This window comes from Molossus molossus, unplaced genomic scaffold, assembly GCF_014108415.1.
Source record: "Molossus molossus isolate mMolMol1 unplaced genomic scaffold, mMolMol1.p scaffold_m16_p_9, whole genome shotgun sequence".
Taxonomy (NCBI): domain Eukaryota; kingdom Metazoa; phylum Chordata; class Mammalia; order Chiroptera; family Molossidae; genus Molossus; species Molossus molossus.
In genome coordinates this window covers 11,880,755-11,908,651 of record NW_023425403.1, presented here as the reverse complement: position 1 = coordinate 11,908,651, position 27,897 = coordinate 11,880,755, and the positions used below count along the sequence as shown (strand labels likewise).

General features: G+C 42.0%; 1 protein-coding gene and 1 pseudogene across 1 annotated transcript; one reads left to right on the top strand and one right to left on the bottom strand.

The window, feature by feature from the left end:
- Nucleotides 1-27,646, bottom strand: LOC118623007 (cytochrome P450 4V2). The gene is made up of 12 exons (XM_036250588.1): nucleotides 27,592-27,646; nucleotides 25,010-25,624; nucleotides 18,195-18,307; nucleotides 16,709-16,794; nucleotides 15,780-15,970; nucleotides 15,318-15,387; nucleotides 13,753-13,876; nucleotides 11,114-11,299; nucleotides 7,566-7,668; nucleotides 3,160-3,294; nucleotides 2,888-3,067; nucleotides 1-1,309 (listed from the first exon to the last, which is right to left on the bottom strand). Exons 1-12 carry the CDS (start codon nucleotides 27,644-27,646, stop codon nucleotides 1,137-1,139), a joined length of 2,031 nt encoding a protein of 676 aa, XP_036106481.1. The 3' UTR covers nucleotides 1-1,136.
- Nucleotides 3,777-4,549, top strand: LOC118622544 (annotated as a pseudogene).
- Nucleotides 27,647-27,897: the final 251 nt, after the last annotated feature.

Here is a 27,897-nt window from a genome sequence, read left to right as displayed (position 1 = left end):
TTTAAAGTCACCGAGTGAGGGAGTAGAGATAATGTTAATGGAATTAAAATTCAGGGAATGTCCGTCCGTTATCAGCTTGACAGGTGTTTTGGAGGACTGAATTCCTGGCAGTTCAACCCTAAACTAAGTGAGACAATACGAAGTTCCTAAATATGCATGTGTGGCTTCTCTTTTCCTTAATGATGGAAGAATTCTAGAAGATCTGTGTTCTAATGACATACCAGTTACAGGCCTGAGTTTCACAAAGAAAGAGCATATTGTAGTGGAAACATACTGTGCTAGGAGTTGAGAGATTTAGAGTATAGTCCTCTATCTATTTCCAGCCCTGTCACCCACTAGTGGTATGACTTTGGATGGAAACTTAACTTTCATTGATCTTATTCCTTTATTTATAACAAAAAGCAGTATAACTAGGTAAGGTCTAAGGTGTTTGCAGCTTCAAAAGCCATTAATCAACCATATGAGGCACTGTGAGGGATTGGAGATTACCAAGTGGGATCTCTCCTAATAATATATGACACATAAAGATAATTGTGATGTTATGTAGAATGAAATGAAACAAAGTCCGTAAGTACACAGTTAAAAGGGAAATAGGAAAAGAACCCATAAGTCAACTTATAAATGATCAATTTTCCTTAATAAAATCTGCAATGTATCATAATAATAGCTATTCTCATAACTGATGACATTTATCTAATTTTTAAAACTTAAACACAAGTCTAAGTATTTAATTACTCATCCTTTTCAAATTAAATGTATATGTATACATGTATATTTGTGTTCTTGAGTCAACAAGAATACCTTAAAAAATTCTGGAACCTCAACTAATTTATATTCTTTGGGTTTGTCAATTGAAATTGAATTGGCCTGTGGATCCCTCTGTTGAGAAACTTATATTTTTATTTGGGTACAGACATCAGTTAACTCTCCTTTTGGGATCAAGACCAGGGGTAAGATTATGGTGGTGATGAAAATATAAAAACTCTCTGGTAGACCTGACCTCAAGGTAAGTGGGGACAAGAAAAAATGAGGTCTAGGGATTAGCAGCATTGAATTCATGATCTACAAATTGTAAATACAAAGTTTCCCTTAAAGGAAGACCCTATTCATGATAAGAGCACAGCCCAATAATAGAGTTAGGGTTCTTCTGTGTTCCTCCTCTTCAACGTGATCCAGATGCCATTACTTGGACGAAGAATCAGCTCTCCTACTAGACCAAGTTCTTCTCTTTTTTGCTTGGTTTCTACCCAAAAATTCCTTAGGATGCGGGAAAGAACGACCTTTTCTTCCATTAAGGCAAATCTTTTACCTTCAAATTAATGCAAATAACATCATGTTAATTATAGATATATCTCAAATATGAGAAAGAACAGGTTCTATCAGAGGAAGCAAGCGATATTAGATGTTCACAGTAGGCCCTGGGGGAATTGGCATCACTCGGGATGCTTCCTAAAAATAAAGATTCTTGAGTGCCCTGCCCACTCCCACCTGGTGCATGTGAGTAGCTGAGGGGGCTAAGAATCTGTATTTCTGCAGCACCCCAGATGAATCCTGGGCTCACTGAAACACGAGAACCAGTACTCAAGAATACTGTCCTACTGGGCCTCCAATGTAATTTCCTCTAGCGTTACCAGGCCTCATGTCACCCATGCCTGCATTGACATCAACAATAACATGCCAGAGATATAAAGCCAAATGTGTTTATAATGTCTGGCGACATGTACTCATTTTGTTTAAATACTTCAGCTGGTGCTATGGTAAGCATTCTTTGTTTTGGTTTTTGAAAAAAATCAATTCTTAAAAGTAATAAGCACAGGTTAAACAAACTGATTGTTTAGCAATAAGCTGTCTATGATATAAAGTATATTCCGTCAATCCAAAATCTACAACATTCAATCTCTACCATAAGACTGATGGTGCTTTGTGCTGAGCTGAATGGTATTCCCCCCACATTCAGATGCTGAATTCTTAACCTTCAGTATCTCAGAATGTGACTGCAGTTGGAGACAGGGCCTTTAGAAAGGCGATCAAATTAAAATTATGGTGGGCCACAATCCAGTCTGACTGGTGTCTTCATAAAAAGAAGAGACCCAGCCCTGGCCGGATGGCTCGGTTGGTGGTTGTGTTGTCCTGTACACCCAAAGGATTGTGGGTTCAGTCCCTGGTTGGGGCATGTACGAGAGGCAACTGATGAATATTTCTCTCTTTCTCCTTTCTCTTTTTCTAAAAATCAATAAAAACATATCCTTGGGTGAGGATTAAAAAAGCACACAGAGGAAAAACTGTGTGGAGACACGAGAAGACATCTTCCTGTTAGCCAAGGAGAGAGGCCTCAGAAGAAACCAGCCCTGCTGACACCTCGATCTTGGACTTCCGGCCTCCAGAACCTGCAAAGACATGGCTTTGTTGTTTCGGCCTCCCAGTCGGTGGCCCTTTGCTACGCCAGTCCTAGAAAACTGGTAGACTTCATGACAGTCATAGCAAAGTGGAGAAAAAATAAAACAACTATTTTTTTTTAAAAAGACTTTGTATGGCCCTGGCCGGTTTGGCTCAGCGGTTAGAGCGTCGGCCTGCGGTCCGGAGAGACCCGGGTTCGGTTCCCGCTAAGGGCGCGTGCCTCGGTTGCAGTTTGTCCCCGGCCCTGGTCGGTTGTGCGGGTGGCAGCCACTCGATGTGTCCCTTCACGTCGATGTTTCTCTCTCTCTCTCTGTTCCTCTCTCTCCCTCCCACTCTACCTGAACAAAAAATGGAAAAAATGTCCTCGGGTGAGGATAAAAAAAAAAAAAAAAGACTTTGTATGGACATTACTGTATCTCAAAGAAATTATTGTGAGAAACCCACTACCATGTACGCCTGGAAAGACAAACCAGTTCTGATGAATACAAACCTATACAGTTTCTGGGCCCAGCAGAGAAGGGCACGTACGCATACGGATGGCGCCCCAATGAATTCTCCGGAAAGAATCGCTCCGGCTTGAATTCCTCAGGATCTGGGAAGTATCTGGGGTCTCTGTGCAGCGCATATGGGATGATGATTGTTTGGCAGCCCTTCGGGAGACTATACCCCTCTGTTGGGAGGAAGTTGAGATACCATGAGAATGGAGCAAGACAGACACTTGAAAATTCACTCTCCCTGCTACTTTAATTAAAAAATTCTTACCAATTTCACAATTTTCACTGAAATTACGGGCAATCATAGGAACAGAAGGAAAAAGACGAAGGGTCTCCTTGATCACACACTCCAGATATTTAAGTTTCTTCAGGTCTTCCGAGGTAGCAGGACGATCAGACTTCCCTGATTAAAGTAAATATGTTAAATAAAATAAATGAAGGAACTATCTGGGCTTGGCAGATAAGACGCCAAAAAAGAATACGTTAATCAATATACTGAATATTAAATACCAACAGCTAAAGTAAAATTTTAATATTATAGATCGTCCAAATAAAACGAGACAATAATGCTAAGTAAAAGGACCCAGACACGAAGGTCACATATGGTATCACTGAATTTCTAGGAAGTACTCAGAGTAGACACATCCACAGCAACAGAAAGCAGATTAGGTGTTGCCAGGGGCTGGAGGAAGAGACAATGGGGAGCAGTGACTCATGGTACAGGCTTTCCTTCTCGGCTGCTGAACTGTTCTGGAATTAGATAAAGGTGACAGTTGTGAACGCACTGAACTGTAGTATACTTTGAACCAGGCAATTTTGAGTTCTCAGAGCTTCTTCCAGAAGCGCATCTTCTCTTGGGTCAGATTCTTGGACTCTCCCCATAGCATGGCCCGAGACATCCTCCCTTCCCATTTCAGAAAGAAATCAAAACTGCCTCCTGCCTCCAGGCCAGGGGAGACATCAACCTCTCTGGACTTGCCAAAGGGAGAGAGAGCACAGCAGGACGCGACTGAGAAAGCAAGAAAGGAAACAGACCGACTCAATGAACAGGCACGAGAAGATCTGAAGGTAGACACGTAACAAACTCTGCCAGCCGTTTATTTTTCAGAAGAAGTTGGAATTGTTCACCAAAATCTCACATTTTTGAGTAACCACATTTGTCAACCATCTCTAAGCCTGCACTGCTGGGGGAGATGGATGGAAAGGCACTGTGTTATTTGACCAGAGTTGAAGTGACAGAATCGAAAGATAATAAATCAGGTCACAGAACAGATTTTCATTTTGATGAAAACCCTTCACTTGAAAATAAAGTCCTCTCCAAAGAATTTCATCTGAGTGCGAGTGGTGATGCATTTTCAAAGACCACTGCAGTAACCGGGAAAGAGCTGATGCTAACTTTGCAAGCCCAGTGCAGGATGAAGCCAACAGGAAGAGGCAGAGTGAGAAACAAAAGTGCTTCTTTGCTGGTTGATAGCCATTCGGATGCGGATCCAGATAAGCCGGGAGAGATCGCCAAAGGTGATAGTTGGCAACATCCAACTCATTACTGCTTGTTTCCTGATATGGATGATGAAGACGGGGCAGGAGAAGAAAGAAAAGAAGATGATGCTGGGGTAAAGAAGGAGAAGAGGATTGAAAGAGAGCAATGGCGAAGTTGATGAGGATGACGAAGATGACGAAGGAACACCAATGGATTCTAATCTTCTTTTTAAAAACGTTCCCCAGTCACGGGGAGCAAGTTACAGTCTCTTTTCCCCCTCTTATGGACAACCATTCTGCTCTCGAAGCCTCTTTTCCCTCCTTTACATCCTGGTCCTCAACTTATTTTGGGAAAATACCTTGAGCAGAATTCAGCGGGAAAGAAATCTCTAACCCTTTCTGTTCCAAATTTGTTTTTATCCCTTCCTGACTCAACAAACACTGTGGAATGGATGCCACCATGCTCCGTGGGAAGGAAGAACACCCTCCTGTTCCCTGAGCTCTGCTGGGGGCTGGAAGCCAGAGGCTCAGCCCGAGTAGCACCGCACAGAGCACTAGCTCCCCTACTTTCTCTGTATTGTGAGCTCACAGATTACACTGTGTCTATGTCAACATGAGCAGTTAGCATTTCCCAATGTATCTCTGTCTACTTTCTCTTTATAAAATGTTTTGTTTTACTTTAAAAATAGGTTTATAGAAGGTCAGGGAGAGGTGGATTTGAGGTGTTTGGATTGACTTAGTGGGCATTTTGACAACATGACTTCTCCTGTGGTATGTTTAATTGTGACGTTAAATGGACTTCCTTGCAGTGCAAGATGACACTTTTATAATAAAATTCTCTTCTAATGATGATTTGAGCCTTGCCACTTGATGGGAGGACAGTGAACCTCTAGAATCATATTGGAATGGGCATTCTTTGTTATAATTTTGTTCCTGTTCATTTTAAATGTTCTTCTTGTTTCACTGGAAAGAAAATATAATGTTCAGTTTTAAACACTGAAAATGTACCTGTTGTTTTGTTACAATACAATGAAGTGTGAAATTTACCTCAATGAAAAAAAATAACAGGAGGAATTGATACTTACATCTCAATATACAAAGGTCAGTTGCTCAGAAATGTTTAGAACTAATACTGGGGGTAGAAGAAAAATGAAGCACAATGAGTAAAAAACACCAGAAGCAGCAGAATAAGAATTCTAGTAAAAATGGCGTGACTCATTATGGGAGGTCAAAAAGCATTTGTGAGACCTGAAAGGGGCTAGAAATTGTAGAGAATACAAACACGTGAGCACATTCCGACAGAACCCGGGAGTTTTTAGAATAGCAAATTTACCCACCAGAGGCAATCTGAGAGAATTCAAATTTATACGGAAAAAATAAAATGACTGAAAGAGAGCCAAGAAGTTTGGTCTCCATTCTACAAAATAAAGTCTTTCCTCTTGATATGACAATCCAGGCCTCACCCAATCTGAACACGAAATTACTTTTCCAGCTTCGCCTCTCGATAGATCCTAACAACTACTCTGAATTCCACCTGTCCTTTATTGTTCATATGACCTTCAAATTTTCCACTCTGCCATCATACATCTGGTACCCCTCTCTCTAGAATGCCTTCCATCTACTCCTTTTTTCCTTCCCCACTTTTTTTCTCTAGGAAAATCCATCAAGATACCACTTTGTTGGTTGGCCAACCCAACCTTTACCTTTTTCCTTCCAGCCGTGGGAAGCCATGTGACATTTGATTCAACAAAGGGTAAAGTTGATGGCACAGTGCACAGTCCCTTTGGGGTAGGTTGATCATGGCCCCCAAATAGATCAGGTCCTAATCCCTGGAACCTGTACATGTTACCTTATTTGAGAAAAGGTGCTCTTGAAGATTTTATTAAGTTAAAGATCTTAAAATGGAGAGATGATTGTAGATTATCCAGGTGGGCCATGAATGCTATCACAAATGTCATTAGAGAGAGCAAGGGGAGATTTGACACACATCCACAGAACACAAGGTGATGTGAAGACAAAGACAGAGATTTGAGTGAGGTGACCATAAGCCAAGGGATGCTGGCAGCCAGCGGAAGGAATGGACTCTTCCATAAGGTTTTCAGAAAAAGTGCAGTACTGCCAGTACATTGATTTAACTCAGAGATACTGATTTGGGACTTCTGGTGTCCAGAATTATAACAGAATACATTTCTGTTGTTTTAGGTCACCCAGATTATAGAATTTGTGACAGCAGCCAAAGGAGACAAATATATCCTTCATCCCCATCTCCCCTTTCTTCTTGCCTTAAAGATAAACTTGAGACTCAGAACAACAATCAAGAAACCAAAAGCCACGATGGTGAATGACAGAGAGAAAAACGAGTAAGCCCGGGGCTCTCACAACCTCCCTGTTGGCATCAGCCCAGGACTCCTCACCTACAGGCTGCTGGTTGTACAAAATAAGTTATGTCCTATCAGCTGACCCCACATCTTCTCTCATCTGTGGCCCCAAACACTCCTATTTGAAATGGCTTTCCTTGACCCCTCTAACTAGCTTCACCTGCCCTTCTCTGCGCCCCAGTAGCACCTTCTTCACATCACTCAAGTACACAGCCAAGACTTGATGCTTTGTATAGAGTGTCTGCCTCATCGATGAATCAGTGAGATTCTTGAGGACAGCAGCACTTATCAGTGTAGTCCCAGCATCTAGCCTGGTGCCGTCACATGCCAGGCAATTAGCAAATGCTTGTAAATGAATGGATGAGGTCTTGCAAAGGAGACTGGTCCTGGAGGGGATCCCATATGGCAGCCTCCCTGCTTATTACAGGGTTTTTAGAGCAGGTCCTATTGTACATTCTTTTTGTTGTTATCCTCACCTGAAGACATTTTTCCATTTTTTGTGATAGAGTGGTAGGGAGAGAGAGGAAGAGAGAGAGAGAGAGAGAGAGAGAGAGAGAGAGAGAGAGAGAAACATCGACTTGAAAGGGACACATTTAGTGGTTGCCATCTGCACGACCCATCCAGGCCGGGGACAAACTGCAACTGAGGTACATGCCCCTAGCGGCAACCAAACCCGGGTCTCTCTGTACCGCAGGCTGACGCTCTAACCGCTGAGCCAAACCGGCCAGGGCCTATTGTTCATTCTTAATGAGGACGAATAACATTTGCTTCAGTGAACTGAGACCTGCAGTGTAATTAGTAAAGGGACCAGACATACCGAACACTTCGTCAAGTTCATCGTCCAATTTTCTCTGGACTTCTGGATTAGAACCCAACAGGTATAAGGCCCAGTTTATTCCAGCTGCGGTTGTATCATGGCCCTAGAAATGTAGAGGAAAAAACACCAGTGTAAAAAGCAGAGTTCTACTGAGAAGGTTAGGGCTGCTAACTCTGTTTTGAATTGTCTCTGGATTTGACAGCTGTGATGTGACTCCAGAACCTACCATGTTAATTCTGTACAGTATTTACCTTGGTGAGAGACAAACAATGACTCAATCCCTTCAGAGTGGATGCATTTGCTTAGAGGGACATTTCAGTACTACAGAGTCACACACTTGGTGAGAAGTAGCTGGGCTGAGCCAGTAAGAGCCATCCTAAGGGAACTCCATGCACTAGACTGTTCTAGGGAAAGGAAAGTCCGCCTTTCCTGAGCCAGGAGCCCTCTCCGTACTTCCCCACTTCCGCCCTCCGTAAGACAGGCTTTACCTGTTGAGCTGGACGCCAGGACACACACGTGTGGTTCTGAGAAATAGTCTCCACATCGACATATTGCTAAATAGCCTCATTTAAATCTCGCCAAGTTTTAATAAACTAATAAACACTTTGCAGAAACTAACTCAATCATTCTTCACAAAAACTCCACGGAAGACTTGATACTGCTATTCACCCTTTGGAGATGAGAAACTGAGACCCCAAAAGATGCTGAATGACCTTCCCAGGGCCAGACAGCTTCACGGGCGGCAGAGGCAAGAACAGGACCCCTGGACCTTCCGAGGACAAAGCAGAGTCCACCCCCCCACCCCCCCACCCCCGGAGCTGGAGGGTGTGCGGTGAGGAGGCTCCCGCTCTAACACTAATGGTAACACCCGGACCACCTTCTTCTCTGCCCAGAGGTCGTAGGCATTGGCCCCGATCTCCTATCCTCGTCTCACCAGGACACTCACTCCACGTGCAAACACAGTACGTTCTTCAGAAAAAGAAAAAAGAAAAAAAAATAAAGTATGGAATATCAAAAATAATAGTACAGCCGTTGCTCTTCCATTCACCCCGCGATCACTGTGACCGTTCCTCCTTGGGCAGAAAGCTCTGAAGCACTTGTCTGGGCTCCTAAGTTGACTTGCTGAGAATTTCCCTGCAATTTTTTAAAACCTAGTGTGCAAGTCTCTGATACCGGTTTCTCCGCATTGCTCACGCTCGCGATTTCTTTACAGAAATGACTCAACTCCAGACCAAGCTGGCCCATCTCACTCACTGTGTCCCAAAGGCACAGAAGGCAGTGCTCTTGCTAAATAGTGTTTAATGCTGTTCTTGCCTTCGAGGGGAAGCCTGCCCCGAACGCGGAAGGGAAGCTGCTGAACTTCCTGATTCCTTGTCTGCTCGGGGGCAGCAAGGGCAGCAGCGGCCCGGGGCGCCCTGGAGGGGGCGGCGCAGCGCCGGCCTCGGCCTTAGGAGGAGGTCACGTATCAGTGACACGTGCTGTGCGGCCTGTTCCGTGCAAAGAAGAGAAACATAGACTTTCAAAGAATGTTAGAGCAAGAAGGAAGAGATCATTAGTCTGGTTGTTTTTATGAAAGTGAGAGGTTACTGGGGGGAGATGAGTGTGTATGTGTAGATGTGTGTATGAGCCGATGCGTGTGCGTGGATGAGTGTGCGTGCGTAAGTGCGCGTGTGAGTGTGTGTTCGCATGTGTGGGTGCATGAGCCACTTGATCATCAGATAAGAGCCGATATCTGTCACATAGGAATGTCAGACACGATTCTCGGTGCACATTAGAAATCATTCATCTAACCCTCATAACGGTTCTTCGAGGCCCACACTCGAACAATGAGGACACGGAAGGCGTACTGGCGAGAGGAGGTGCCCGAGGCCACACCTCTAGTACAGGTTAGAGCTGGGATCTGGCCCCAGAGCCTACACGCTTAACACCTCTCCACTTTTTAGCTAATTAGATGTCCATTTTCTGTATAATGTTTCTTTTCAATAAAATGCTCTGCTTAAAATAAAAGAGAAGTTTAAAAGCACGGATACAATCCATCTCTCCATTTGACTCATAGGGAAACTGACAGAGATCTGCAATGACTGGACCTATCTCCAAGGGCCAGTCAGCACAGACCCAGGAGAAGTCAGACCCGCCCACGCTTCACACAGCTCTCTTCCTGCTACAGGCACCAGGCCTTTCTGCTCTAGGTGGCGCTGTGCCCAGGCGGCTATGGGCAGAGCAAACACAGTGCATGCATTCTGCCAATGAAAACTGCTGATGCCTTTCCCTCCCCCCACTTCCAGGATATTCCCCATGGTGCTTTATAAAACCATTTCTTTATCTTCATTTGGTAAGCCATATGTTGAGAGATTTACTCTTTATAATAGTTAGAATTTTATTTGCAAAAAATTCACGTGTTTCTTTTAATGTAAAGACCAGAAATTCCTTTAGAATAAAAAACTGGTTGAATTCTCTACTGGAGGGCTCCTATTATCTTCTTTAGTTAGGCAGTTCATAGCAGTAGCTAAGTGCCCGTGTCTAGAACCTCAAAAAGGAGGGAGCGAATGGCCATAAAAAATAATGAAATCCTACCTTTTGCGACAACACGGATGAACCTGGAGGATATTATGCTAAGTGAAATAAGTCAGACAGAGAAAGACAAATAACATATGACTTCACTTACATGTGGAATTTAAAGAACAAAATAGAAACAGAATCACAGATACAAAGAACAGACTGATGGTTGACAGGAAGGCATTAGGGGGCTGGGGAAAAGGTGAATGGATTAAGAAGTACAAATTGGCAGTTACAAAACAGTCACAGGGATATAAATTACAGCACAGGGAATTTAGTTAATAATATCATGGTACGGTGCCAGGTGGGTACTTGAAATATCGGGGAGATCACTCTGTAAGGTATATGATTGTTCAACCAATATGCTGTCCACCTGAAACTAATACAGAATAATAATGAATGTAAACTGTAATTGAAAAAAAAACAAAAAACAGGGAGTGAAGAAACAGACTTGTGGGGTTCGGAGATTAAAAGGAAGTAGGAAGCAGCATAGAGAATGGACAGCAATTTCTGGGGACTCCTCTGCTGGAGAGGCCTGGCGAGCCTTAGGCTTCCTTCGAAGAAAGTTGACTTGGTACTTAATCAGGGTCTTAAATCTTGTCATTTCTTATTATAATAGAATGACTCCTCCTCAGCTATAGCAAGCTACTTTAAAATGTGATTAGGCTTTTAAAAAAGGCTAAAAGCTTTTTTAAGAATTCCTATAAATTGTTTATTTTTTAAAATTAAAAAAAAAAAATTGAGAACAGATAAGCCCTTATACCAAGAATCCCAACATATTTTAAAAGGCTGCTACAAATGATTATTGGTATTCCATGTTATTTCCAGCTTTACTGTTAAATACTTAAACGTGTCTGAGCATTGGTGTTGGCTCTTTATCCTTAGCAAACTAACTCCCAAGGTTCGCAAAAACCACGAACAGCTCCGTTTCATGTTATGTAACAGAAACTGTCATTTGTTTAATGGTACCTGAAAGTGACAGTGACAAATACCTCAAACATGAAAGTGTCCACTTCTTCTCGAATATCTTCGTGGCTCAGCTTGTTCCCTTCATCATCAACTACATTTAAAAGCAAGTCAAGAAAAGCCTTGCGCTTTCTTTTGCAGAGGGGCATGTCCCGGTCATCACTCTTACATTCTTCATTTTTCTTTATTTCATTGGCCCGCTCAACAATGACCTGTATGATTGCAATGACCACAGGCTTTTATTTGGCATTTGATATGACATAGTAATACATTTTCCTAGGAAAATATTCTAGCTTCTTTAACTGATTTTTTCCTAAGCCTTTCCGGTTCTTTCTAATTCAAAAATAACTTAGGCTTTTGTGAACATATAGTAAAGCTTTCTGTTAACATTTTCAGCGCATTATTTGACAAAGCTTTTAGAAACAAATTTAATGTCAAACAAATACATAATTTCCAAGGGCTATTTTTGCAGCCTTTCCAACATGGGAATAGAGTAGTCTACTAAATAGGGCCCCAGAAAGTTGAATGAGCACATGAGAAAAAGTTGGCATGGTGAAGAGAACACAAACATTATATAATAGACTAATTATAGATCACTGTAATTACATGTTGTATTGGAGAAAACAATCACCCTGTATGCTTGCTGTTCCTTCTGCCTATAATGCTCTTGCCTAAGACGTCAGCATGACTAGCTTCCTCCCTCCTTTTAGGTCTCTGCTGCCCATTGTCACACTATCAGAAAGACCATCCCTGGTCACTGCTACCCTAGACCCTAACATTCACTATGTTCCTAAGCCTATATATTTGTTTTCCATGTCACTTACCACCTGGCATTGTATTTGCTATTTAGTGTCTTTCTCATCCAATTTCAATGTGGCAGCAAATGTGTCTTTATTCATTGATACATTTCCAACCTTTAGAACACTGCTTGGCATTTTAAGAATGTTCATTAAATAGTTGTTGAATGAATAAACACCATGTCTTCTTTTATTCAGTAAGCAATTTTCAATAGTATTAAATGAATAATATTGTCCATCCAATTTGGAATTCATTCCTTATTGATACTGATATTAAGGCATGAAATTTGAAGACAAGTGTAATTATACCCATAAAATACAAATTGTTCACCATTTGCCTATTGCCAGGCAATAACTACACTGAGCGCAACTCACTCCAACATCTCGTTCATCTAACAGCTAGTGACTCGGTAACCACTTGATCTGCAGGTGGTAGGCAGTACTTCACTGTGAGGAAGCAATGCCAACATATTTTAAACCAAAATTTAGCAAAGAGTAAATATAATTACTTAGGCACTTTTATCTACATTTATGTTATCAATTGAACTTTGCCTTTTCATAAACACATTTTTTTTTTTTATCCTCACCCGAGGATATTTTCCTTTTTTTTTTTTTTTGTACAGATAGAGTGGGAGGGAGAGAGAGAGGAAGGGAGAGAGAGAGAGAAACATCGACGTGAAGGGACACATCGAGTGGCTGCCACCCGCATGACCAACCAGGGCCGGGGACAAACTGCAACCGAGGTACGTGCCCTTAGTGGGAACCGAACCCGGGTCTCTCCGGACCGCAGGCCGACGCTCTAACCGCTGAGCCAAACCGGCCAAGGCTCGTAAACACATTTTTAACACCAAGACTGACATCCTATATCCAAAACATTACTATCTCCTTGTCATTAAAAATTAAATAAGTGAGATCATGTGATACTTGTCTTTCTCTGACTGGCTGTGCACATGTGCACAACCAATGGACACAGATCACAGTGTGGTGAAGGTAGGGGTGATGTGTGGGAGGGATAGGAAGGAAGGGACCAATGGTTAAAAAAGGAGGGATCTGTAATACTTTCAACAATAAAGATAAATTTAAAAAATAAATTTAAAATAAACCAATTAAATCATAATATCTAGTTAATTTTTATCTTTTCCAAGTTAAGATGCTGCTATAAATGTCCTTTGCATTTGAAAACCACTGTCTAATCCAAACATTTTCCAGAAGATTCTTATGACACAGACCCTTGTGTCCTTTTTTAAAATTAATTAATTTATTTTTGTTACAGATGTTTCTCCTTTTTCCCCCACTGATTCCCCCCTCCCCCTCCTTCCCCGCCCTGTCTCCAGCTTTGTTGTCCATGTCCATTGTTCATGTATACATGCATATAAGTTCTGTGTTTTATCTCTCCCCCCCACCCCCTCTTCTGGGGAAGACCCTTGTGTCTTTATTCTTTTAATACAGCACCCTGTTTATTAATGAACAATCATAGCTCAGATTACATTTTACAATTATTTATTTGTAGACAACATCCCCCAGTAGGGAACATTAATTACTGTATTTCTAGAACTTGTACAGTATCAGACATTTTGCAAGTGCTTAAATTAATATCTGGTGAACACCTAATTTAAAATTAACCATGCTACCTATGTTTTTTTTCCCATTATTATTCAACTTTTATGAGATACAGGCTCCATGAGCCTACACTGGGTATGTTAACAAAACAGAAATCATGCACTTACAAAAGTTCTAGAAAGTGATAATGGTATGGTTGCACAACATTCTTAATGCCCTTAATGTCATTGAATGGTACACTTCAAATGGCTATCATGGTAAAATTTTATGTTATATACGTTTGATCACAATAAGAATCGACAACTTACACTGGTGGTAAAATTATGTAAAATCTGTAGGGTCCTTTTGGGTTTCCATCCTTTAAACAGAAGGAATAGAAAGTCAGGCCAGAGCCAAAGCTTCTTCATTCTTTCATGTACTATATCAGCCATCCTATAAATAGGATACAAATGTATCAGCTGCTACATCAAAAATGTGCATTACTTGAGCACCTGTTTGGAGCCACACAATGAGGGTAATGTGTGACAATGAAGATAATTCATCCTAGAGCCTACTAAGAGCTCCATGCTTTATGTTCAACAATGAAAGCATGGGTTATTACACATACAAGGAAGCTTAAAAACAGAATGGGCTCCTAACAGGAATGAAAAATCCATTCCAAAACACCCTTACTAGTTGTCCACATGATCTCTGCTTCTTTCTCCTGGAGGAGTTCCAGACCTCCCCAGGCTGCCTGTAGCTCTTGTACCACAGGGTGGGATGAAATCTGCCTGTTTAATGTCCACTCATTTGTTTGATCACTCCTCTGGAGTGACCGAAAACAACTGGTTGTCCTCTCCTACAGAAAAATGCTCATTAAATATCCATCTGTCACAGAACTGTCCAGGGTCCCTCCCTCAACACTTCCAGTGACAGAGCAGAAAGACCAGGACTTGATCGCCTCCTCTGAGATCAGCGTACAGGCCAAGTCTGCAAAGAGGCCTTTCCTGGTCACTCAATTTGTGGTACTTATTACTATTTTCTTTTTGAATATCAACTTTATTTTTTTTCTAAGTAATTATTATAATTTATACGTTTTTATTTATTTGTTTTGATGCTTGTCTTCTATTATTCTGTTCTGTAGGCCACTATAAAACTAATCAGTACCTTGTGCGATGAATGGCAGATTATATATGCTCAATAAATATCTGTTAAAATGAAATGAAATGAGCAGTGAACTTAAAGGTAGAATACATCAAATGAAACCTTGGCCCTGCCTTTTAATAGCTGAGTAATCTCAAACAATTTTCTAAAAGTAAAAATGATTGTTTTAATTTAAAAGAATATACACTCAGTGCAGAAAAGAGAATTAATAACAACAATAGGAAAAACAATAAGAAAGAGAAGTACATAACACAAAACAATAATCACAGCTAACTTTCTGGTATAGTTTCTAAAAGCTTTCTTTTTTTTCAATGAATAATTTTTTTGTACCTGGTGGTCATCATGCTAAAAAGAATTGTTTTATTTTTTTTATCACTAGGCATCTTATTGCAATCTCTCAGTATATTATAATATAATCATTTAAAATTACTACATAACCCTGGCCAGTTTGGCTCAGCAGTTGGAGCGTCAGCCTGCACACCAGAGAGTCCCGGGTTTGGTTCCCGTTAGGGGGACGTACAAAATAAAATAAAATAAAATTACTACATAATCAGGGTGTGCCATAATTTATGACTCCTCTACTGTTAAAATACATGCTTAAATGATCAGGTTGATTGTTTCATTTTGAAACAATGAAAAAGATACAACACAGACAAAAAAGTATTAGCAATATTTTTTTAAAACCCAAATCAGTAACAATTAAAAAAATAATTAGAAGGATTCCATTTACCTATAAACTGCACGGACATACTCAGAATCATCATTAATCTGAGCAGAAATATTCTTGCCCATAGTTGTTTCTGCAAAATACAGGTGAGAAACAACCATTTAATTCATGCACACATCTTGTTTTTTTCTTCCAGTAGCAAACACTTGAAAGAAGACATGTATTCTTACATATTGTAGAATTGTTCCTTTCCCCTTTTCACTCTTGTACCTTTTGTTTCTCCTACTCCCTGTTTCTGCTCTTTCTTCCCTCTGCCCGTCCGGGAGCGTGGGCTCTGGGACGGCTCTGTCCAGAGCCTAGCAGAGTGGTGCTGCTTGTCCCGAGGCTAATTCCAGCAGTGGGACCACCCGAAGAAGCCAATATCCTTCCTAACCCCTTCATTTGCCTCCCCAGTGAAATGTTATTTTCTCTTTGGGCCATTTTATGTTTAGACCATAGTTCTAGAAACAAATTAATGAAACTTACCACAGATTATATCTAAGGTACAAAGAGTGACGTAAAAAGTAGTGTCAAATGCATCTCCATTAACATGTTTGTCGAGCTTTTTAACCAATATATTTGCTTGTTCATTCATGACATCTAAGAAATCTTCCAGAATTGTAAAATGGAAAGTGGGTGTTATCATTTTTCTCCTTCTGTGCCATTTGTTTCCAGTACTAGAAATACAATACATGGTTACAAATAAGAGAAGAGCAACATCCAAAACAAATAAAGTACAGTCAAGAGAACAAAATTCTTCTGCAACAGCTAAACCTACTGATTCTCAAATGCTTTGGTCAGAATGACAAGGAAAGAGTCATATATAGTTACAGAATGGGCATAGTTTAGCTATCCTTCTAAATGATTGATATTTTTCTAAATTTCTAGGTTCTGAGTTTCTAAAAATTACAACCCTCCCCTCCCCCCATCTAATCTTAACCCTCTGAAGATCAATGAGTGCCATGAGACTACTCTGATCTCTGTCATCTTCAAATTCTCCCAAGTCCCCACCAAGGTCCTGCTTTCTCTTTCTCAGTCAGTGGAGTCTTATTCCTGGATGGCAGCTCCAGGTCTGAGGTTACTGAGCTCCATTGACTTCTCTGAGGATAACTGTCTTTTTCACTGAATTTTCAAGACATCCCTGCTCAAAACTCCCCTGTGCTTTACTCCATTTATACATCAGGACTTTCTAAGCCTTCTTGGAACACTGGTGGTCATCATTATTGAACACTGTGTGGAGATTCCTATATACCCTGGATTCCCGACTGTCTGCCAAAGGCCTATTACCACCCAACCTTTTCTCCCAGCTCCTCCCTGCAACCTGAGAGCATGTTCTTGCTGTAGGAAGACTCCCCTGTGTCAGTGCCAGACATAAGTTACACGTGAGATAGCTTTACAAATTTACCCGGACAGACCTTGTAAGAAGTCCCAGGCCAAGCCATGGTTCTAGGAATGTGTACATATAGGATTTGTCGATATGCTTTGCACTACTTAATATTACCTTAGAAAGAGAAAAATAATAATAATTGAGAGATACAGATATGACAACAATCTAAATTATAAGAATAGCTGGCTAGAACACAAAACTTTCTAAGCATTTCATAACGATTTCTGTGATTCATTTTCATCCCTGACTCAAAGAAATTCAGAGTTTGAACATAGGACTGTCACTCAATCTGGGAGACTAGATGGGGTTGACAGAAAGGAAAATGTCCAAGACCCCTGGTTCCTGCCATGAACTAGGAACCAAGTAGAGTCATTTCTAGAGGGTAGGAGTGAGGGAAGAGGAGGCAGGTGAATCTAAGGATGGCCACGTCTATGGAGATGGAAATCACAAGTTCATTATCAGGTATGTGGATTTGGAGGTTTCAAGTTGCCATAGTCTGAAAGCAGGTATGAAACTCAGGATTAAGGTTTATACTAGAGGTATACATTTGAGAGTCTCCAGGATATGAGTGACATTGGGAGCCATTGGTATAATTGAGTCACCTGGAGTCAAAGTGAAGCAGAAGGGATGGGTGTATAGGACTAAGCACAAAATGCTCCCCAGGTTTCTTGCCCCATCTCTACATTGGACAGATCTGTATCCACGTATACTGAACCCACTTATACTAAGTCCGCAGAGGCTGAAGTCCTCTCTGTGGTCCTCTCGCTATCTCCTCCAGACCAGTAGATTCTGCAGTGTGGTACCAGAGAAACTCTAACAGTTTTACCACAATAACTAAAAAGATATATACCAGTCCAATTCCCTAGAAAATTCTACTTTTAATTTTGTTCCATGAAGAGAAGCTCTGTTTATCCCATTTTTACTTCCTGACTCAAATCCTTTGTCATCAAACCTCAAGATAATTTTCCAAAAGTCATGATAATAAGTGAAAGCTAAACAATTTTTTGAGTAATTTCTATAGCATGGGTTAGCAATATCTGCCCTGTTAATATCAGATTAGTCTTCTCTTTTAGGAAAATCAACTAAGAATAATAAAAGTATAATGGACATAATATGAGACTCTGAGCATCTTGAGAGAAACACTCATATTTTATTAGTGTTAAATTTTTGGAATCTTAAAACAGTGCCTGGCAGATGATACGAATTCACCTTAGGGAATAATCTATTTATGGTTCTGTTAAATTATATCCTTCTGCAGACTTTCCAAAAAAGGAGAACAAATATATTACTTGATAACAAATAGGTGTAAACATGTAGTGGCTACTACTCTCTCCAGAATTCAGTCTATACCTAGAAAGCATTAGATGACACTTATACTGCCTAAGACATTAATGAAGTGCTCAATGTATTGAATTCGATTAAATATAAAAACATATTCACCATATTAATTCTGATGAGATTCTCACACCATCAAATATACAATGGAACATTGATCATTTTCCCCACAGACTCACCTCCACAACTTCTGCCTTATACATGCCTATTACTGGCACTGGGCCAAGCCACAGTTTTACCAGTGGCCAATGTCGGTGATTTTCAGACACAGTAATCATCTGCTGAAAAAAACCTAGGAGAAAATATTTAATTTTCAATAAGTTCCTGATTCTGTCTTTTTGGGTTTTTTACTTTGGGGACCTCACTCAATATCCCCCAGATCTTTCACATCTTGAAAGTAAACCACACAGTACTTATTAAATGATTGAGGAATGGATTAAGAGGCTAATTTAACTTAATTTCGAATGATACATATGCAGCAATCAGGTTAACTGTGAAATGTCCAACACTGCGGATGTCTCTGGTGAGCCTACCGTGTGCCTTTCCCAAGAACACTGGGGCTGCTGAATTTCTCCAGGTCTCGTTTCAGGCTACTCGTCTACAGGGAGGAGAACCTGTCCTGTCTCTCCAGCCCTGGTAAATAGGTGCCTCCCTCCATTCTCTCTAAAACAGTATTGACGTTCCTCAAAAAACTGGGAGGAGAGTTCCCATACGATGCAGCAATTCCTCTCCTGGGTATTTATCTGAAGAAAATGAAGACACTAATTCAAAAAGATACATGTACCTCAATGTCCACTGCAGAATTATTTATAATAACCAGGACATGAAAGCAAGAAGTAACCTCAGGTGTCCATCAATGGATGAATGGATAAAGAAGATGTGATATATATATATATATATATATATATATATATATATATATATATATATATATATGCAATCCTACGCAGCCATACAAAAGATAAAGTATTGTCATTTGTGACAACGTGGATGAATCTTAAGGGTATTATGTTAAGTAAAATAAGTCAGACAGACAAGGGCAATGTCTGACTTCACTCATATGTGAAATATAAAACAAAAAAGTAACAAATGAACAAACATAGCAAACCAAAAACTAACTCGTAGATACAGACAACAGAATGGTGATTACAGAGGGGAACGAGAGTGGGGAGAGGGTGAAATGGGTCAAGGGGGTTAAACAAATGGTAATAGATGGAAACTAGACTTTTGGCTGTGAGCACGCAATAGAGTATACAGATATCAAGTTATACTGTTGTACACCTGAAATTTATATCGTGTCATTAACCAATGTTACCTCAAGAAAAAAATAATTGAAAGTAAACTCTTCTGTTTCACTAACCCTCCAATTTCTCAAATATTTCAGAGCCTTTACAGAACCTCTCTCTACTCTTTGTGGGAAACTCTTACTCCTACTGCTTTTTGTCTAGTAACTTACTTATTCTTCCAATGTGATCTTAAACGTGATTTTCCTGTGAAGTCTCCTGTGATACTCCAAACAAGACTTCTGGTCATGTGACTTCCCAGGTTGGCTCCCTGTTCTTTGTTGGCCACCCAGATCTCAGTATTTCTAAATACTGTTCTACAATAAAATAAACCAGTTACCCTTGGAGAAGGAATTGATTTCAGGGCTGAGGCGGAGAAAACTACAAGACGAGGGGAATATATTTTGGTGCCAGAAAACAAAGAAGTGCTAAAAAAATGAGGGGGTCATGTTGAAACATCAAGGAGCCAACCTGAAAGAGCTCCTAATATCCCAAACTGGACCCATTTGAGCAAAGAAATAAATAATGGAAGCATTGGATTGCACACTGCTCCTCGATGTCTCCTAGTTTTCGGCGCACAGGACTCTCAGCTCCTTGATTAAATTTATTCCTAGGCGTTTTATTCCTTTTGATTCGATTGTAAGTGGGACTGTTTTCTTAATTTCTCTTCCTCATAGTTCATTATTAGCATAAAAAATGCAAGTAATTTTTGTATATTGATCTTATAGCCTACAAGTTTACTAAATTTATTTATTAATTCTAACAGTTTTTGTTGTTGTTTTTTTGGTGGAGTATTTAGGGTTTTCTACATAAACAATCATGTCATGGTGATATTTCTTCCTTTCTGATTTGAGTGGCTATGATTTCTTTTTCTTGCCTTAATGCTCCGGGTAGGACTTATAATACTATGTTGAATAAAATGGGTGAGAGTGAGTATCTTTATCTTCTTGATGTTAGAGGAAAAGTTTCAACATCACATGTATGGTATTCTTGCCGAAAATTGCCTAACTTCAACGTAACTGAAAAAACAACAGATACACCCAAACTGAGAGTTATTCTACAAAGTACATGACTCAGCAAAGGTGTCAGGAGCATGACCTGTGTGGAAAGACTGATAAATGATCACGGGTTAGAAAAGACTAATAGTGAAGAATGTTAACACAAGCAAACACAACTACTAAATTCCATGTCAGAGTTTGGATTGAGTCCTAGAGCAGAAAAATGATGTTACTGGGAAATGTAACATTCAAATAAGGGCTGTAGTTTTGTTAAGAACATCGGACAGATATTAATGATCTAATTTAGATAATTATACTAATTCTGTAAAAATATCACCATTAGAGGAGGCTGGGTAGGCGGCATATGTGAACTCTGTAGTATTTTTACAACTTTTCTGTAGTTCTACTATTATTTAAATATACAAAATTTTACAAAGAAGGGGGAGTTCCATTATTCTGAACCTGGAGAATAAAAAGTAAGCTGGAGGGAGATAAAAAAATATTTTGCAAAAGAGGAACACACACACAATATATATAAATAATTGGCTGTGTCTATATTTCCTTTGTATAGAAAAAAAGCTTATAACTCAAGAGCCCAGCAGGTGGAATTTGGTTTGGGAATATGACAAAAATGTAGAAAAAATGTCATATTGAATATAAAAAAGGATCCTAAAAAAAATTACTGCACAGCATCGAGGAAGATGTATGGATCAGATAGGGAAATTTGGCAGTCAATCAAATCAGTTTCCTGTGACATGTCCAGAAATGAGAATGAACATGATAGAAGCACCTTACTTCTCCTTGGAAATGCAATATGCTCATACATGCATTCCACAGGCCAGGAATATATACCTCCAAGGGACCAGGTCCCTACTCTTGAGGAATTTATAATCATAGGAGATGGTTACTTTTGTAACTCATCATGGTATCTGATAAAATGAAATGGGTGTTAAAATAGAAGTTTCAGTCTGAGGTGTAATCAATTTTCATTGCAAGGACTAGAGAAATTTCATGAAAGAGATGGCATTTGAGGATAGGAGAATGAGTTGGCTTCTTGTAGGAAGACAAGGGGAAGCAAGGGAGAGGGACAAGAATATAAACCAAGCAGCAAAATAGCAAAGCAGAAGCATGGTGGTCTGAGAATTCCTTGTAGGTTTAGACAAAGCATAGGATGGGGATGATAACATTGGTAGATGAGATTGAAGTGTTGGAAGGCTCTGGAAATTTGATTTTTCTTTGAGAGGCTCTAGACAATAATTAAAAGTATCTGATGAGTACCAACATGACTGGAGTTGTATTTTAGGACAATAACAGTGAGCTGTGTGAGGTTTGGGACCACAGGAAGCTTCTGGGGGTGGAAAAAGCTGGGGATTTGATGCAGCCAAGGTTAGGGGCCCTGGTCTCGCTTTTGGCTGGTCCTTGTGTTGGGTGTGGGGAGATGGTGACCAAGAATCCCAACAACACTGAAGTAGTGAGGACAACCTGGGAGTCAACATTTTCTGTGTTGAAATCCCTGAGGCTCCAGTCTGGAGAATGCAGCCTGGCATTCAGAGAGGTCAAACAAGGACAAAATTCTCAGTAAGGGAACCATATTGGTGAGAGCCACCTGGAGGCAAACACAGTGACTAAAGGAGTGGGGTTCAGGGTCCAGAACTCAGAGAAAAAATCTGGCAACATGAGGTTCAGGGAGGACTGGAGTTTTGGTTGGGGAACTGACTACAGGTTAAGAAATGAGGCAGAAGTCTCATTAGATTGCTAGTAAACTCTCGGTAGGGAAGGGTAAAGAGAACAGGCTAGTTTGGAGGCAAGTGGGTCCCCAGGGCTTCTTCCAGGCAAAGGGGATGCCCAACCAGCAGCAGCAGGACTGCTCCCAAGCGCACTGTGAGGCTACTGACATGGCACTTGAGATTTTGACAGGGCTGTTGTAACATGGGCATTTGGGCACCACAGACAAATTGACATGGCATGAAACACAAACTATTAAACTTTTCAGCTTTTTCAATGTCTATAAATGTTACCTACTCAGTCTCTCCCTGCTCCTTATCCATCCCTAAGCCTCACCGATCCCTGGGATTCAGGGCACGGGCTCAAAGTGCAGTGGGGAAGAGGCCCGGGCTGGGGATGGCCACTGCGCACAATACTGAATAAGCAGTAATAATCTTTTTAAAGCTTGTGCATGTCTTGGCACATCCAAACCTAATAATGATTCTTCTAACGTGGCTGACATTCATTCGGTCATATTATTTGCTGTGCTGGGGTAAGTATGCATCAGACTAGTGCTAGGGTTTCCGATGCCTATGTCTTTTACACCTCACCACAGTCAGATGAGAAGCATGATCACAGCATCATGAACCCACCGAGGACACGGCACAGCTGAAGAACGTGCACAGTGTCACAGCACTGGTAAATGCGGGACCGGCTCTGTGCTTGAGGCACCCAGACCCAGAATGTGCCATCGTCACCATTACATCACGCCGTTTCAAAATGTTACCCAGTCAAAACAATTGGCTAAATTTTTCTGTGAAAAACATATATATGTAGCATATATAAATTTTTCAGTGTCAACATATATGTGGCATGCCAATAAACTGACTGCCTTGATCTGACCGTACAGGGAAGACGGAGACATCAGAACCTGTGGTTTGAAGGTAGCAGGTGCTTCAATAGCAGGTGTTGACATAAAGGACTGGAAAAGAGAGCAGAGTGCAAGAACTTAGTTGGAAGTCAACTGCAATACTCCAAGTGAGATTTCTGAGGCCATAATATGAACTGTAGCCAAGAAATAAAAAGCACAGCCTCTTGTATAAGAAACAAGGATCATTGAGGATATTCCCAATGTTGCTAGGCTCAATGTTGGGTGCAAATAAGGGCCTCAAGTAAGTGCATGATTGACAATTAAAGAATTTACTCTAATCAAGTTTTAGATAGTAATCTAGAAAATGCATGCATTCAATTTAATCCTTAAAATAACTGGAATATAGTTACTTTTACAAGTAAAAGGGAACACACTCTAACTTAGAGAGTTTTAACCAACTTGTCAAAGTCAAGTTGGTTACAAAGCTGGAAACTGAGCAAAGGTTTGTCTCATGCCAAGATGCAGTAGTTGTTGATGGATTAAAAAGTGTCCTTGAGAAAGACAATGTATTGTCATTCTCTTCACTCGGGAAGTACCTGTAAGGACAATTTCTTTAAATAATGCAATAACTCACAGTTTGTTTTGACATGGATCTTATTCGCTAGAGATTTCACTTCTTAGAAAAATTCGCCCAAAAGAATATGATGAGATTTCTTAAATATATTGTTTCTTGTTGGGGTGGGGGTGGGGGGGTCTACATTTCTACATAATTATTTTTTAATACTATAAAGCCTTAAGGTAGAAGGGAAGCTCTGCTTTTAGTATTAGCCATGATTTAATTTTTACAAATATGTTTTTCATATATCTAACTAAAGCATCACTTGTGACATCAGTCATATTGATGTTTGGTTGGTGAAAAGTTTACTTGGATTTCTTCTGCCAGAAACATTTTCAGTATTTTGGTAACTCTCTCCCATGAGGCCTCATCATATTCCTGTGAAGTTGAAATGACAGCATTATTTTTATTTGGAGAAGGAGAAGTGGGAAAGACATAAACCTTCAAGCTTTGGAGTTAATGTTCAGTCTGCAAATGCCTGTAACAATTAATCTAAGGGGGAAGTGGGTTCTGGTTCTGGGCTCATTTTAAAATATGTCATTTGGGGCAAATCTTTTCAATTCTGGATATCTCAATTTATAACCCATGAAGATGAAGTGCTAAAATCTAACTCACCCTCCCTCATGGGGGATTGCAAATGTCAGGTGCTTTTAAGAGCTTTCTAATTTAAAAGTGCCCCCAACCAGGGCCGGGGACAAACTGCAACCGAGATACGTGCCCTTAGCGGGAACCAAACCCAGGTCTCTCTGGACCACAGGCCGATGCTCTAACAGCTGAGCCAAACTGGCCAGGGCAAAAAAACAACCCACTCTTTAATAAATAAGACTTTTGAAACTTGTATAAACTTCGGGGAAAGCCCTGAGATCATAACTTGTGGTTATTATGTAACCTCCTTAGAAGGGCTAACAGATGCAAGCCAAGGAGGAATAAAAGTTGTGGTCAAGTCTTGTGATTTCTGGAGGGAGGGAGGTCTCAAATGAATTTCGAGTCTCTTATTTTTCAAAGAAAGAAAGATAGACAATAGATATCTAGATAGATATAAGACAGGGAGGTAGACGAAGTTTTAAGGTGTTTCTGCCTTCAGGACTTGAACAGGCAAGACAGAAGAAAAGACAGGCGGGGTTTTGAGAAAGCAGCAGCCAGGAGTTTGGGAAAAGGCAAGAGAAAAGGAGGGCGGAGTGCGCGAGTTTAGAAACTCTGCATTCTATGCTCTACTTAAAATAAAAGTGCATATGGAACAGAGGGCACCAGCAATTGTTTCGGGTGACAGGGAAAACTGGACAGAATTGGGAACCCACGGGGGGGCGGGCAAAAAGTCGCCCCCTTCCCCAGTAGCCTGCCCAAGTCGTGGTGTTCCAGGCTGACAGATGAGCGGGGGGTGAGGGGGCAGGGCGGCCGGGGGCTCGGGCTCCAGTTTCTGGAGGTGCCTCGGCTCCCTGCGGCGGGCGCGGGCCAGGAGCCCACCGGCCCCGGGGTGGGGATGGGGTGGGGATGCGGCGGGCCTGGGCGCAGGGCCCCTTACCTTTCGCGTCCATCTTCAGTATCTTTATGTGTCCTAACAAGGGGTAGGCGCCCTCCACGGTCGGCATGGGCCGCAGGTGCAGCCACAGTTGCACGGAGCTCACCGTCATCTGCAAGAGATTGAGGATGAGGGTGGCGCCTGCCGTGGAGACTGCGGCCACCGCGCCCCAGAGCAGCAGCTTCTGCCCGAGGTGAACCAGCCAGAGCAGCATCGCGCCGGCGGCCGGCTTCGCCCGGGGCTGGGAAGGAAGACCCGCCGAGTGCTCGGGCCGGGCGCGGTCCAGCCCCTGTAGTTCAAGTGCGGGGCCCTGGGCGGAGCCCCGAGCCCGGGAGCGGGCGCGGCCGGGGGCGGGTCCTCCTCGGGGGGAAGGGGTGGACCCGGGCAAGCTCACATCCTCCTCCTCGGCAACTGGAGGCCCGGGAGCCAGAAGCGGGGACTTCCTGCTGCAAGGCCGCCGGGCCCGCGGGGCTGGGTCGAGCCTCCCTGGCGACGGGAAAGCACCGCGAAGGGTGCTACTGCGCAGGCCCCAGGCCCGCGGGACGCGCGGCTGGTCCGGCTGCAGCGCGAACAGAGGCCGCGGGCAGTCCCCGAGCGCGCTGACCGCCAACGGGAGCGCTGGAGCGGAGCGCGGTGCAGAACCGTTGAAAGTTCAAACAACACGCCCTGGCCGGTTTGGCTCCGCGGTTGGAGTGTCGCCCGGGAACCCGAGATCCTGGGTTCGGTTCCCGCTAGGAGCAAATACAAAACAAAAACCAAGAACAACAACAACAACAAAAACATTTAAGGCAATTTCGTGATGGGGAGGCGCGCTGGGGCCAGGGTGGGGGCTGATCTTTGGGTTACAGGACCCCGCTGTCCGGCACGGAAGAATTCCAGCTAGAGTGAGCAGTATTTTTTTTTTTTTCCTGTTTTTGTTCAGATAGAGTGGGAGAGGAGGAAGGGAGGGAGGGAGAGAGAAACATAGACGTGAAAGGGACACATCAAGTGGCTGCCACCCACACGACCCAACCAGGGCCCGGGACAAACCAACCAAGGTACGTGCCCTTAGCGGGAACCGAACCCCGGTGTCAACGCTCTAACCGCTGAGCCAAACCGGCCAGGAAATAAAGAAACATCGGTTTTGAAGTTCGGCCTTTGGAGTTATTTTTCCCTGGCTGGGTACCTAATCTCGTGCTTCCTTGCTCAACCTGTCGTGTCTTCTACTTTGCTGGAACTGGCTGCAAGCGGAGGTGGGTGGCATCCTGGCTTCGCATCAGGGTCATTCAGAACAGCTTTCTACTTTGATCTGGGTACACCAACCTTAGGGGTACTGGGTAAAATTCGTCATCAGGTCACGGGAGAGCTGAACAATGTTGTTGTGAATCAAATAGTTTCCCAAAAAGCTTCGGTACCAAGAAAAGCCAGCACGTTAGAGAACATGGGGGTGGGGAGCAGAGGATGAAAATTAAGGTCCCTGGAAGAGATGCCGAGAGAGGACGGCTGGATAGACCGCGGTTATGGAGCACTCTGAAAAGACCAGGAAGGCAACACTGCGCCTACAGAAGGAGAGGGATGCCCCAGTCCTGCCCAAGGGCTGTGTTCCTACACTACCAAGTTTTCTTCTCCAGGCAGAGGGACCCCCAGTCCTGACTCTGATTCCTTATAAAGTGGCTGGGCTAGGAGTGTCCCTGTCCTAAGAGCAGGAGTAGAAGTTATAGGAAAGGTGCCAAGGAAGATGACCTGCGGAGAAATGTCCTGGATCCCTGCTTTGCCGGTTAGATTAGTTTTCCTTGCAGCTCTTGTACATCAGTAGCAGGACCTCTCCCCTACAGAAAAAAAATATGCTCAAGGCTTTTCTCCAACTGATTTTTTTTTTTTTTAAGTCATCTCTATGTACTGACATGCAAAGAGGTTCAGGAAATGGTACATGAAAGAAAAACTTTAAAGTTGCAGAACAGAATATATAATGTAATGTCATAGTTGGGAAAACAAGTTTCTTTCTCTACAGCTAGACTAATGCCTGGGAAGAAGAACACTGATCAACCTTATGGAGTAGCCATGGACAAAAACTCACATTCTTTATTTTATTCACTTTGATATTATTTAATCAGCTTAAGACTTTTTAAAATCTATTTTTAAATATCTTTAAGTATATCTCATCTCTTGGAAGGACTATCACAACTGTGCAACCAAAGGAATCGTCTATGTGTGACTCTGCTGATTTTTGTGCACAAGACAAAGAATATACAACACTGCCCTGAGAGTGGAAAAGGGCCGAGCGCTCCGGCAGCAGCAGACAGGAGCAAGAAGTGCTCCGAAGCAGGGACGGGTATGAGGGTGCAAGAAACTAGGTAGGGGGACCCCTGCTTGAAGCACAGCGTGGCTCATAGTGAACAGAACAAGATAATGTTCACAGGTAGCATGGGGCAGCTTAAACAGACCTTGGTTACCAGGCTTTGAAAGTATATCTTTATTTTGAAGGTAATTTGTGGGTGAGATAAAGAGCACTGAGGGTTTTTTGAAAAGGGACAATAAGACAAAAGCCTTGTCCCTTTGTTCCTGAGTCATCTTTCCCATTCTATTTGTTACCAGATAGGACCCACTGTCCCGAAATTTCGGACTAAACCAGTCAGATGGCCAGGCATGAGAGAAACCCATGGCGACACCTTTCTCTCCTGGCAACGAAAGTTCACAGTGTTGCGTGCACCTTAGGATGTCCACCCTGAAAGTAATGACACCCTGTGTAGGAAACATGACATTGCCAAAGGCAAGACAATCTACCTACACTTGTAACCACTTCTTCAGCTTTATGGATCTATCCAGCTGAGAAGGAGGTTGTCTCCTAACATTCTCTCTTGAAGATTCATTCTCTATTAAAGGATGAATCCCTTCCCACTTGGAAGATCTTT